A 14238-nucleotide genomic window follows, 5' to 3' on the forward strand; every position below is an offset into this window, starting at 1 on the left:
TCTCTTTTGTATAACGAATTACCAAAAAACAATGTTTCAAGTGACATATTTGCTGTTTTTCTGAAGCTGAACAAGACAGGAAGTTGAAATGAGCATCACAACATATTCTCTAACATGTTTTGTCAGCATAAGCAGCTGTGAGACCTGCTAGAGTACTGGAACTTTATTGATCTACTGAATCATTGTAGTTTTGGGGTTCTTTACAGTAAATATAATGCTTTTGTTTAATTCATGACTTTCAAATACATATCTGTATTTATCTACTCAATACATGTCACCACACCTCTACACATTGGGACAAGCCAATTTGCTATTCACCAATATTCTCTAAATCAAATCAGTGATGACTGTTTAACAGTCTTATGGCTGTATATGGATAAGCAATGTCAGACCGGGACAGGCTAAGATGCAATAGATAGTATAGAATACAGTATATATATATATATTTATATGAGATGAGTAATGTAAGATATGTAAACATTATTAAACTGGCATTATCTATGTGGCCTTCCACAGAGACCATCTACAATGCATATGTAATGTTTGAAAAACTTAGACATTAAAACAGACACCCTTTAGTTTTTTAAAACCAGGTTTATTTGTCTTGCTAATCAAGTTCACTTTTATATTTGACATGCTTCAGCAGTAGTTAGTCCATCAGTCCAATACATGTCGCTATTGCACTACGGTAGTGGGAAACAGGAAGTTCCGGGTAGCCTGCCACCATTCTTCGGAATAAAGAAAACGACAGAACAGTGTGGTGCGTTTCGCTTTATTACTACAGGTATGTAATAGCACGTTTAAACTGTCTAATATCGAAAGAACGTCATAACCTATTAGATAACACATCCTTCAAGATATTATCACGTTTGGGAAAGGTTTTGTGTAATGTTTCTGTCAAACCGAGTGAGTGAAGAACGTGATAAAAAATATTTTACAAGCACACGGAGCGGGGTCCACCACACGTTCATTTGTGAGGCTTTCCAGGTTCATACAGTACAAAAACGTTGTGGAAAGTTGCAGATAGAAATTCCCTGAATAGAACTGACATGATTCCTTAGAATCAGAGGCATGTTTGTTCTACATAATTCATTTATATCTGAATGTGGCCAACGTCTCCGTCCCCCTCCTGGAAGCAGCCCTGGTACCCGCTTGTCCAAAGCTATGTGAAGCGAGACAGATTAGCCACAATAGTAGAATTTGCGGTTCATCCTCAACATAAAAGTCCATCATTGAAAGTGATGCAAACTGATACAAATTAGTGGAATCATTTCAAATTTGGACTAGGCAACGCTAAACATGGTTAGAATGTTGTTACTTAATTTAAAATTGAGAAGAATGGCGCCGGAGTAGATGGCTGCAGTTTTATGGTTTTCTAACCAATTGTGCTATTGTGTGTTTTTTGGCATAATTTGTGTGTAATCTGCCTCTACCCTCAGTCCTTTAAGCCAACGTACAATCATTGGATGACAAAATAGACGAGCTACGATCACAAATAAACTAATGTCTAATGTTTCACCGAGTCGTGGCTGAACGATGACACAGATAGCATACAGCTGGCAGGGTTTACGCTGCATCGGCAAGATTGAACAGCTGCCTTTTGTAAGACAAGGGGTGGTGTCTGTGTATATTTGTAGCCAACAGCTGGTGCACGAAATCTAATTTTAAGGAAGTCTCAAGGTTTTGCTCGCCTGAGGTAGAGATCTCATGATAAGCTGTAGACCACACTATTTACCAAGAGAGTTTGTCTATATTTTCTGTTGCTGTCTATTTACCACCACAAATCAATGCTGGCAGTAAGGCTGTATAAGGCCATAACATGCTCATCCAAAGGCAGCACTCCTAGTGGCCGGAAACTTTAATGCAGGAATGCTGAAATCCGTTCTGCCCCATTTCTAACAGCATGTCACGGATGCAAATAAACCTAATCTAGATCACCTTCACTCAACACACAGAGACGTATACAAAGCTCTCCCTCGCCCTCTATTTGGCAAATCTGACCATAATTCTATCCTCATGATTCCTGTTTATAAGGATGTGGCAGGGCTCACAAAATATTACAGACTACAAAAGGAAGCACAGCCGCGAGCTGCCCGGTGACATGAGCCTACCAGACGAGCTGAATTACTTCTATCCTCACTTCGAGGCAAGCAACACTGAAGCATGCATGAGAACATCAGCTGTTCCAGACGAATGTGACCACGCTCTCCGTAGCCGATGTGAGTAAGACCTTTTAACAGGTCAACATTCACAAGGCCACAGGGCCAGACAGATTACAAGGACGTGTACTCCGAGCATGCACTGACCAACGGGAAAGTGTCTTCACTGACATTTTCAACCTGTCCCTGACTGAGGCTGTAATACCTACATGTTTCAAGCAGACCACCATAGTCCCTGTGCCCAAGAACACTAAGGTAACCTGCCTAAATGACTACCAACCCGTAGCACTCACGTCTGTAGCCATGAAGTGCTTTGAAAGGCTGGTCATGGTTCACATCAACACCATTACCCCAGAAACCCTAGACACACAACAATTTGTATACCGCCCCAACAGATCCACAGATGATGCAATCTCTTTTGTACTTCACACTGCCCTTTCCCACCTGGACATAAGGAACACCTACGTGAGATTGCTATTAATTGACTACAGATCAGCGTTCAACACCATTGTGCCATCAAAGCTCATCACTAAGGTAAGGACACTGAGACAACACCTCCCTCTGCAACTGGATCCTGGACTTCCTGAAGGGCTGCCCCAAGGTGGTAAGGGTAGGTAACAACACATCTGCCACGCTGATCCTAAACACGGGGGCCCGTCAGGGGTGCGTGCTCAGTCCCCTCCTGTACTCCCCGTTCACTCATGACTGCATGGCCAGGCATGACTCCAACACCATCATTAAGTTTGCGGAAGAGTGTGCAATGCTGTCATCAAGGCAAATGGTGTCTTTGAAAAATTTCAAATATAATATATATTTTGATTTGTTTAACACTTATTTTTGGTTACTACATGATTCCATGTGTTATTTCATAGTTTTGATTGTCTTCACTATTATTGTACAATGTAGAAAATAGTAAAATAAAGAAAAACCCTTGAATGAGTAGATGTGCCCAAACTTTTGACTGGTACTGTGTATATTTATATATTTTTATGGGTTATTGGAAATGATGCAGACAATTACATTGATGGAAGCCACAATCTATCTGCAATATTAAAGCTGATCTTCCACCCCCCAAAAGGTATAATAGTAATAAACACACTAGACAGCTAGTATAATGGCCTTTGGCTAAAACGTTGCTTGCGGTACACAGACTGGACATCTGGTATGATGGTCTTTGACTAAAATACTGCTAGCGGTACCAATACCGTGTGAGACAAACTGATCATTCATTTTCTAGAATCAATGTTCATTGATACTCCCGTTTTAGTAGTGTAGCTCTGCTCTCAATCTGAGTAGTTGAGACATAAAAAGGGTATTGATAGAAAAGGTAACTTCTCTATTACAGTAAAATAATGTCTCAATGTGTTTTGGTGTCCATATGAACCATTCTTTTGGACCAAACCACAAATGTAAATAGCTATTTTAAACCGCTTGCCAGAGAGGAAGATGTGATCTCGCAACTTTGTTGACATGAAAGTCAGGGGGAGGTGCTTGGTGTGTGTAAGTCATAGAGAAAGAGGCGAAGCAAGAGGTTTCACTCTCGCTAAATTCTGTCTAAAATAAGCCCAATGCGTTTCTATGGGTTTGTTTTGGACCTAAGTTTGTTGCCTGCCTTCCTGCCTTTGGGACATCGACTCCCATTGTTAGGGTGGAGACATGCATCTTGTCATTATATACAGATCTCTGGTGTAAATGGGAAGGTGCACACGGCACAGAGGAGCGAAGGAGACGAGACCAAAAATACAATTTGACAACAAGCGGACATAAACACTCATAAAAATGAAAGTAAATACAGGGATTTGGAATGTCGCGCAAAATAATTCTATATATCGCCCAGCCCTGAGTATAGTAGAGTATAATGTACTGTATTGTACCTTACTTTACTCTGTTGTGTACTCAAGACGTCTTTTCAACTTTCAATTAACTGATTTCAACGTCCAGAAAATACTTTTTTAAACGTCCAGATATGACTTTTCAATTTTCATTCATAACCTAAAATGAATCTAACTTCAACGTTTGGAGAAATAAGTATTTTAGACGTTTTTTTGCTTACTGGGACTATTGTAGTTCATAGGAGGAGGAGGAGGGCGGCAGAACAGCCCGGACCGGCCTGTATCTGCGTCAACCATAGAGATGGATAGAAAACTCAACCTCTATGTAACCCGTTTTACCATGGACATTGTCATTGAGGGTTTCCACCATTTTAAAGTAGTCAAATGGATGGGGATTCCAATGAGTTAGGAGCAATCAGCCAATTATTAGTGCCTTGTCTTCTTCAAATTGGGTGCTATGGTTTGTAAATATTTAACACCGCCATCTAATGGCCAATAACTGAATGACACTAATTGGTTCAGGACTCCAGCACTGCAGGTGGCGCTAACTCTGTGGTGTCAACGGACTTCCGCTCAGGCAGTGCATGAGAGAGACAATTTCAAGGTTGCACTACTGTTTTGAAGCAGAACCAAATGATTATCACTTTTCTACATGTGTAATAATATTCAGACACATTCAGTTGTTTCCATCTTATCTATAAATGTTACTATGGTGTGAACGAGAAATACAATTGGAGTTAAATGGTTCAGTGAAGACAAGGTTATTCAGGAAAATAGTACATAATGCTGCCTAAAACATACTGCAACCTTGTAGTAAATAGTTTGAGTAATTTATGCATTTATGTGAATTTAGGAAATATACTATAGGTTAAGTGCACTGTAATTTAAAGTGTGCACTTTGTCTTATGTGAAATGAATAAATTGTTTGTTTTCAAAGTTTAGCTAACTGATCTAATATAATTTTTTGAGAATAAAGTACCAGAACTGTCAAGACAATAACTTTTTTGGGGGCCATTTTCTCTTCATTACTACAGGCCAACTCCGATTATGTCTGAGGCCGGTAACATCAAAAGTGAGGACAAACCCAACCTACAGTCACTGGGTCCTGATTGTGACAGTGGAGCCCAGTTTGCACTGCAGGATCCAGAGATGGCATCAGTGAAGCTGGAAGACTGCAGTCAAACACTGGAGCTGAATGTCAACATTAAAGATGAAGAAGAGGAGGAGAAGATTGAGGAATCTGTTTATGATGGTAAGAGCAGGTTCTATCTATCTATAAGTTATCTTCATAAGTTAGACCTCCATAAGTTATTGATAGGTTTAATTCTGTAAATCTGACATAACACATCCTTGAACAAGTTCTATGAAATGAGTCTGTGTAGTTACTAACCCTTGTGATAGTGAGAGGAGGATGATATGAAATGAGTCTGTGTAGTTACTAACTCTTGTGATAGTGAGTGGAGGATGATATGAAATGAGTCTGTGTAGTTACTAACCCTTGTGATAGTGAGTGGAGGATGATATGAAATGAGTCTGTGTAGTTACTAACCCTTGTGATAGTGAGTGGAGGATGATATCAAATGGGTCTGTATAGTTACTAACCCTTGTGATAGTGAGTGGAGGATGATATGACTCATAATATTCACCCTTTTTGCCCTCAACTGTTGAACAGCTTTTAGGGCCAACCCCATTTAGTCGACTGGTCAATTGTTTGGTGGATAGATGTTGGTCGACCAAGCTTTTTGTTGTCGAGCAGTGGCAAATATATCAATTGTTTATATACAGTACCAGTCAAAAGTTTGGACTCACAAATGAAAATATATTTTAGATTTTAGATTCTTCAAAGTAGACACCCTATGACTTGATGATATCTTTGCACACTCTTGGCATTCTCTCTACCAGCTTCACCTGGAATGCTTTTCCAACAGTTTTGATGGAGTTCCCACAAATGCTGAGTAGTTCTTGGATGCTTTTCCTTTACTCTGCGCTCCAACTCATCCCAAACCATTGGGTTGGGTTGAAGTCGGGTGATTGTGGAGGCCAGGTCATCTGATGCAGCACTCCATCACTCATAGAGGTGTGTTTTGGGTAATTTGCCTGTTGAAAAACAAATGGTAATCCCACTTAGCGCAATCCAGATTGAATGGCGTATCGCTGCAGAGTGCTGTGGTAGCCATGCGGGTTAAATGTGACTTGAATTCTAAATAAATCAATGACAGTGTCACCAGCAAAGCACCATCACAGCTCCTCCTCCATGCTTCACGGTGGGAACCACACATGCGGAGATCATCCGTTCACCTACTTTGCGTCTCACAAAGACAGAGGTTAGAACCAAAAATCTCATATTTGGACTCATCAGACCAAAGGACAGATTTTCAGCGGTCTAATTTCCATTGCTCGTGTTTCTTGGTCCAAGCAAGTCTCTTCTTCTTATTGGTGTCCTTTAGTAGTGGTTTCTTTGCAGCAATTCAACCATGAAGGCCTGATTGACGCAGTCTCCTCAGAAAAGTTGATATTGAGATGTGTCTGTTGAACTCAGTGAAGCATTTATTTGGTCTGCCATCTGAGGTGAAGCTGGAAGACAGGTACACCTGTTAATTGAAATTGCATTCCAGGTGACTACCTCATGAAGCTGGTTGAGGGTATGCCAATAGTGTGCAAAGCTGTCGTCAAGGCAAAGGGTGGCTACTTTGAAGAATCTCATATAAAATATATTTTGATTTCACTTTTTTTGGTTACTACATGATTCCATATGTGTTGAGTAGTTTTGATGTCTTATTATACAATGTAGAAAATAGTAAAAATAAATAAAAACCCTTGAATGAGTAGGTGTGTCCAAACGTTTGACTGGTACTGTGTATATAAAACACGTACAGGAGACATCTGTCTGATTCACACCTGTCTGAATGGACATCTCTCTGATTGGATCTGATACTATTTCTAATTTCCTTAACTCATCGTCACTTTGGAGTTTCTCAAATAAAAAAATGTTCAGCTCAAACAGCAAGTGAGCGAAGTCTGTTTCTACAAAAATTCCAGTTCTCTACCTTTTGATAACCACTCAGCATGAAAGGGGAAAAAATGTAATGCATTGATCTGGTGGAAACGTCTTATCCCTTGTGCAAATAGCCTACAGCTGTGTCTGTCTGTCTGGAGCTCGCTGGCACGGGAAACTCTGAGGGCCCTAAATATTTTATACAATGTTGCAAGTTTGCTAGCACAGGCCAGACCAAATTAATAGTTGATAGAATGTTTCAAGTTTCTTGCAGACAGGCCATGTGTAGCCAATTTGATATCTATTTTCATCAGGATATTATCTACCTGCAGACTGAGATTGTTTTTATTTGTTGGCTTTATGTAAGCTAGTTTTGGCAATATTAGTTACTTTTAGATTTGTATCATTTTTATAGAATTTTGATTAACTACATGACATTGATTTGAGATATGAAGACTTTATTATAAATGAAATGAAACTGTTCCATGAAAATGTGCATATGAAAATCATAACTGGCACCCAGATAAATAGAAATGGTACGATAACCTGCCACTCCAAATGGAAAAGGTTGCCAACCGGCAACGTCAGGAGCATAACGGAAGGCCAGCAGCAGCGGGAGGAGGAGAGTCGGAACAGATTATTTTACTTCTGGTTAGGCGATATTGATCTCTGGCTGCCTCTTGAGTAATTTGTGTCTTAATTTTTAATCGCAGTGCTTAAAGCGTCAGACAAGCTCAGTAGCCTCCATATAGTTGATTTTATTTCAACACACATATATATATATATATATATGGAAAAATCAACATTTTAAAATTAAAACATTTTGACTAGGGAACGATTGGTCGAAATAAAAAAAGTCGACTCGGTCGACCAGGATAATTTTTTTGGTCGGGACAGCCCTAATAGCTTTATTCCCTGTATTGTACAGCCTACTGTATATGAAGTCATATGTATATCACACCAACTGACTGGTTCTTCTGATGTTGTTCACACAGGAGACCATGTTGAGACATTCTCTACATCCAGAGAGCAACAGCAGGAAGATTACAGAGCTAAGAGGTCTCACCACTGCCCACATTGTGAGGAGATTTTCCCAATTCTATCAAAGCTAAAAATACACCTACAAATACAGACAGGGGAGAAACCGTATTCCTGCACTGACTGTGGGAAGAGTTTCACAACATCACAGGCTCTGACAGTTCATCGGCGAGTGCACACTGGAGAAAAACCTTACTCCTGCTCTGACTGTGGGGAGAGTTTCTCTCATCAGAGCAACTTAAAAGCACACCAACGTATACATACAGGAGAGAAGCCTTACTCCTGCTCTGACTGTGGGGAGAGTTTTTCTCAACAGAGCAGCTTAAAAACACACCAACGTATGCACACAGGAGAGAAGCCTTACTCCTGCTCTGACTGTGGGAAGAGTTTCACCTCATCAAGCAGCTTAAAAAAACACCAACATGTGCACACAGGAGAGAAGCCTTACTCCTGCTCTGACTGTGGGGCGATTTTCTCTCAACAGAGCAGCTTAAAGTCACACCAACTTATACATACAGGAGAGAAGCATTACTACTGCTCTGACTGTGGAAAATGTTTCACAAGATCAGTTGAGCTGAGAGTTCATCGGAGAACACACACAGGAGAGAAGCCTTACTGCTGCTCTGACTGTGGGAAGAGTTTCTCTCAACAGGGCCACTTAAAATGTCACCAGCGAATACACACAGGAGAGAAGCCTTACTACTGCTCTGACTGTGGGATGAATTTCTTTCAACAGAGCGGCTTAACGTCACACCAACGTATACACACAGGAGACAAGCCTTATGCGTGCTCTGACTGTGGGAAGAGTTTTTCAAATCAGAGCAACTTAAAAACACACCAACGTATACATAAAGGAGAGAAGCCTTACTCCTGCTCTGACTGTGGGAAGTGCTTCACAACATCAACTGAGCTAAAAGTTCATCAAAGAAGACACACAGGAGAAAAGCCTTACTTCTGCTCTGACTGTGTGAAGAGTTTCACCCGATTGGCTACCTTAAAAACACATCGATGTATACATAAAGGAGAGAATTCACATCACTTCTCTCAGACCAGCTAAGATTAAAGTCACTCCATCAATTAATCATCATCTCATAAAAGAAGTGGCAACAGTGAATTTGATAACATTAAGAAAGAGTAACACACTATTGTAATCCTATTGTTTCTCTTTGTGAGGGAACTGTGAAGAGGAAAGAGTGCGTTATAGGATGATGTCTTTGGAAATTCTATCCTTTTTTTAATGCGCCATTTGAACATGTGTTGATGGTGGGGTGGTGCTGGAGATGATGAATATGAAGTTGAAACATTTTAGAAATGTCCCTTTAACCTGTTGGGGCTAGGGGGCAGTATTCTCACGGCTGGATAAAAAACGTAGCCGATTTAAACTGGTTACTACTCTTGCCCAGAAACGACAATATGCATATAATTAGTAGATTTGGATAGAAAACACTCTAAAGTTTCTAAAACTGTTTGAATGATGTCTGTGAGTATAACAGAACTCATATGGCAGGCCAAAACCTGAGAAGATTCCATACAGGAAGTCCCCTGTCTGACAATTTGTTGTCCTTCTGTTGCATCTCTATCGAAAATACAGCATCTGTGCTTTAACGTGACATTTTCTAAGGCTTCCATTGTCTCTCTAAAGCCGCCAGAAAGTGGAATGGGGTGTCTGCTGTCTCTGGGCAAAGTACAACAGCTCTGTTTGTGAGTGGTCAGCCTGGGGACAGTGAGACTGAGATGCGCGTTCACGAGACTTCTCCATTTTTTTTCTTTCATCCTTTGAATGAATACAACGTTGCCCGGTTGGAATATTATCGCTATTTTACGAGAAAAATAGCATAAAAATTGATTTTAAACAGCGTTTGACATGCTTCTAAGTACGGTATTGGAATATTTTGAATCTTTTTGTCACGAAATGCGCTCGCGCGTTACCCTTCAGATAGTGACCTGAACGCACAAACAAAACGGAGGTATTTGGATATAATAACTATGGATTATTTGGAACCAAAACCTACATTTGTTGTTTAAGTAGAAGTCCTGGGAGTGCATTCTGACAAAGAACAGCAAAGGTAATCCAATTTTTCTAATAGTAGTTCTGAGTTTAGTGAGCCCCAAACTTGGTGGGTGTCAAAATAGCTAGCCGTGATGGCCGAGCTATGTACTCAGAATATTGCAAAATGTGCTTTCGCCGAAAAGCTATTTTAAAATCGGACATAGCGATTGCATAAAGGAGTTCTGTATCTATAATTCTTAAAATAATGATGTATTTTGTCAACGTTTATCATGAGTAATTTAGTAAATTCACCGGAAGTATTGGGTATGCTAGTTCTGAACATCACATGCTAATGTAAAAAGCTGGTTTTTGATATAAATATGAACTTGATTGAACAAAACATGCATGTATTGTATAACATAATGTCCTAGGAGTGTCATCTGATGAAGATCATCAAAGGTTAGTGCTGCATTTAGCTGTGGTTTGGGTTTTTGTGACATATGCTTGCTTTGAAAAGGGCTGTGTGATTATTTTTGGCTGGGTACTCTCCTGACATAATCTAATGTTTTGTTTTCGCTGTAAAGCCTTTTTGAAATCGGACAATGTGGTTAGATTAACGAGAGTCTTGTCTTTAAAATGGTGTAAAATAGTCATGTGTTTGAGAAATTGAAGTAATAGCATTTCTAAGGTATTTGAATATCGCGCCACCGGATTACACTGGCTTTTGACTAGGGTGGGACGCAAACGTCCCACCCATAGAAGGTAAGGCAAAAACAAAAGGAGGGTGGTTGGTCGGGTGGATACATAGGTCAGCATATAATATGAACGTCTAGCAACCCAACCATTTCACGTTCGAATCTTATCACGGACAACTTTTGCATTTTAGCTAATAAGCACCTTTTCAACTACACTACATGACCAAAAGTATGTGGGCACCTGCTCGTCGAACATCTCATTCCAAAATCATGGGCATTAATATGGACTTGGTCCCCCTTTTGCTGCTACAACGGCCCCCACTCTTCTGGGAAGGCTTTCCACTAGATGTTGTAACATTACTACGGGGACGTGTTTCCATTCAGCCACAAGAGCATTAGTGAGGTTGAGCACTGATGTTGGGCGATTAGGCCTGGCTCGCATTCGATATTCCAATTCATCCCAAAGATGTTCGATGGGGTTGAGGTCAGGGCTTTGTGCAGGCCAGTCAAGTTCTTTCAAACCGTTTTCGACAATCCATTTCTGTATGGATGTCTATTTGTGCTCAGGGGCATTGTCATACTGAAACAGTAAAGGGCCTTCCCCAAACTGGTGCCACAAAGTTGGCAGCACAGAAGAAGAACTAAGTTGCCCGAACCATGAAAAACAGCCCCAGACCATTATTCCTCCTCCACCAAACTTTACAGTTGGCACTATGCATTGGGGCAGGTAGCGTTCGCCTGGCATCCACCAAACCCAGATTTTTCCGTCTGACTGCCAGATGATGAAGCGTGATTCATCACTCCAGAGAACACGTTTCCACTGCTTCAGAGTCCAATAGCGGTGAGCTTTACACCACTCCAGCCAATGCTTGGCATTGCGCATGGTGATCTTAGTCTTGTGTGCGGCTACTCGGCCATGGAAACCCATTTCATGAAGCTCCCGACGAACAGTTCTTCTGCTGCTGTTGCTTCCAGAAGCAGTTTGGAACTCGATAGGACAGGCGATTTTTACGTGCTTCAGCACTCGGCGGTCCCGTTCTTTGAGCTTGTGTGGCTTACCACTTCACGGCTGAGCCATTCTTGCTCCTAGACCTTTCCACTTCACAATAACAGCACCTACAGTTGAACAGGGCAGCTCTAGCAAGGAAGAAATTTGACGAACTGACTTGTTGGAAAAGTGGCATCCTATGACGGTGCCACATTGAAAGTCACTGAGCTCTTCAGTAAGGCCATTCTACTTCCAATATTTGTCTATGGAGATTGCATGACCATGTGTTTGATTTTATACACCTGTCAGCAACGGGTGTGGCTGAAGTAGCCAAATCCACTATTTTGTGTGTATATATAGTGTACTTTAGCATGTTAATTAACATTTGCAACAACAAATTGGAATTTGTAAAATATCATACGTATCGCAAATTCGTAACATATTGTACGAAATGTAATTCATACTATACATCTTAGGCCAATGTATCATACTAAATTGAGTGGTATGGTTTTTGTAACATATAGTACGTTTTGCTCTGACACCAATTTCTCCCTCTGCAGTTCTCTGTGGGAAAGAGCTAGTAGACACATGTATCAGATAGAGATGATCAGTTTTCTGTGGGAATGAGTTAGTAGACACAACATGTATCAGATAGAGATGATGGATCAGTATCCTGTGGGAATGAGCTAGTAGACACATGTATCAGATAGAGATGGTGTGATGATCAGTTTTCTGTGGGAATGAGTTAGTAGACACAACATGTATCAGATAGAGATGATGTGATGATCAGTTTTCTGTGGGAATGAGTTAGTAGACACAACATGTATCAGATAGAGATGATGGATCAGTATCCTGTAGGAATGAGCTAGTAGACACATGTATCAGATAGAGATGGTGTGATGATCAGTTTTCTGTGGGAATGAGTTAGTAGACAACATGTATCAGATAGAGATGGTGTGATTATCAGTTCTCTGTGGGAATGAGTTAGTAGGCACAACATGTATCAGATAGAGATGATGGATCAGTATCCTGTGGGAATGAGTTAGTAGACACATGTATCAGATAGAGATGATCAGTTTTCTGTGGGAATGAGTTAGTAGACACAACATGTATCAGATAGAGATGATGTGATGATCAGTTTTCTGTGGGAATGAGTTAGTAGACACAACATGTATCAGATAGAGATGGTGTGATGATCAGTTTTCACCATTAGTTTGGGTGGATTCTTTTTTACTACATAATGACTTTTGTTTAATGATACGACTACCGGTTTATTAAATTGTCTTTTAAAACTAGATTCATTATTTTAGTCATTGATAATTAATGCATTTGGATAACTGTAATGAACTTAATTGATCTGCTAATGAAAAATAAACATTGTACATGAATTTGTGCTGGTCAACCTTTGTTTTTTGGGTTATCTATACAGAAAATAATGTTTTTGTTTAATTCATGGCATTCAAAATAATTTACATGTTTATTTTCTCAAAACATGTCACTACACCTTTACACATCACCATGGGGACAAGCAATTTGCTAGCCACCAGTATTTGCTACAATGCACACAAATAGATGTTTTGCAGTATAAAGGACTTACATATGTTTCTTATTAAATAACAGTTCAATAAAATGATATTGTGTGCAATGAAACCGAGTGTATTCATAATTTTGTTGAATTAAAAGTACTTACAAATGTTTGATTGTGTGCACTCGCTGTGTGATCTTTCATAGAACTCACCAGCATGTGGTCCTAAAGACTGGAAAGGAGTTGAGCCATCCCTATGGAGAAAGAATATGGTTTGGGATGAATCCAGAAAATAAAGTCTGAGGTTAACACAGGCTTAGGAGATCTTACACTTTTTGTTCTACGAGATATCAGTCATTTAACATGACCTTTAGGAATTATGAAGCTTTTATGTGATACATAAATGTATCAAAATGCAAAAAAAAGTGATGTTAGCTGATGAAGATTAACTCATAGAACAAAACGTATAAGATCTCCTAAGCCTGTGTTTACCACAGACCTTCTTTTAGTGCCTACAAAAAGACCATTACCATTGCTCTCGATTGCTTTGCGGCATGATCACTGAGCGTGCATTCTTCTTGTTTGGTGTTTATTGGTGGTGTTCAGACCAATGTGAAAGGTACATCACTGCCACCTTCTGGGCTGGAGTGTGATAGAGACATGTGGTTCTGTCCTGGTGACATCACAGGGTCAGAGAAAACTCCTGTCTGTAGTCATACCAAAACACTCCAAGTACTCAGCCCATAAGAACCATTCATACTGTCAGATCTAATATGAAGAACTGAATACAACCATAAGAACCATTCATACTGTCAGATCTAATATGAAGAACTGAATACAACCATAAGAACCATTCATGCTGTCAGATCTAATATGAAGAACTGAATACAACCATAAGAACCATTCATACTGTCAGATCTAATATGAAGAACTGAATACAACCACAAGAACCATTCATACAATCAGATCTAATATGAAGAACTGAATACAACCATAAGAACCATTCATACTGTCAG

The 14238-nt window shown here is 40.0% G+C and overlaps 1 protein-coding gene across 2 annotated transcripts; it reads left to right on the forward strand.

Moving 5' to 3' along the window:
- The first annotated feature begins 616 nt into the window (after window positions 1-616).
- On the forward strand, window positions 617-9442 carry LOC106575793 (zinc finger protein 501-like). Of its 2 annotated transcripts, none has more exons than XM_014152480.2 (3): window positions 617-784; window positions 5026-5243; window positions 7982-9441. In XM_014152480.2, exons 2-3 carry the CDS (start codon window positions 5039-5041, stop codon window positions 9079-9081), a joined length of 1305 nt encoding a protein of 434 aa, XP_014007955.1. In that variant the 5' UTR covers window positions 617-784; window positions 5026-5038; the 3' UTR covers window positions 9082-9441. The 2 variants fall into 2 exon arrangements, with proteins under 2 accessions (XP_014007955.1, XP_014007954.1); XM_014152479.2 differs by lacking the exon at window positions 617-784 and adding an exon at window positions 2182-2219 and having other exon boundaries at window positions 7982-9442.
- The last annotated feature ends 4796 nt before the right edge of the window (window positions 9443-14238 follow it).

Source organism: Salmo salar, chromosome ssa17, assembly GCF_905237065.1.
Source record: "Salmo salar chromosome ssa17, Ssal_v3.1, whole genome shotgun sequence".
NCBI classification, from domain to species: domain Eukaryota; kingdom Metazoa; phylum Chordata; class Actinopteri; order Salmoniformes; family Salmonidae; genus Salmo; species Salmo salar.

What these genes read in the sequence shown, in the direction of transcription:
- LOC106575793 (XM_014152479.2), top strand. An exon ending in TGAGGAATCTGTTTATGATG is followed by an intron (nt 5,244 to 7,981) that starts GTAAGAGCAGGT and finishes TTGTTCACACAG; the next exon opens with GAGACCATGTTGAGACATTC.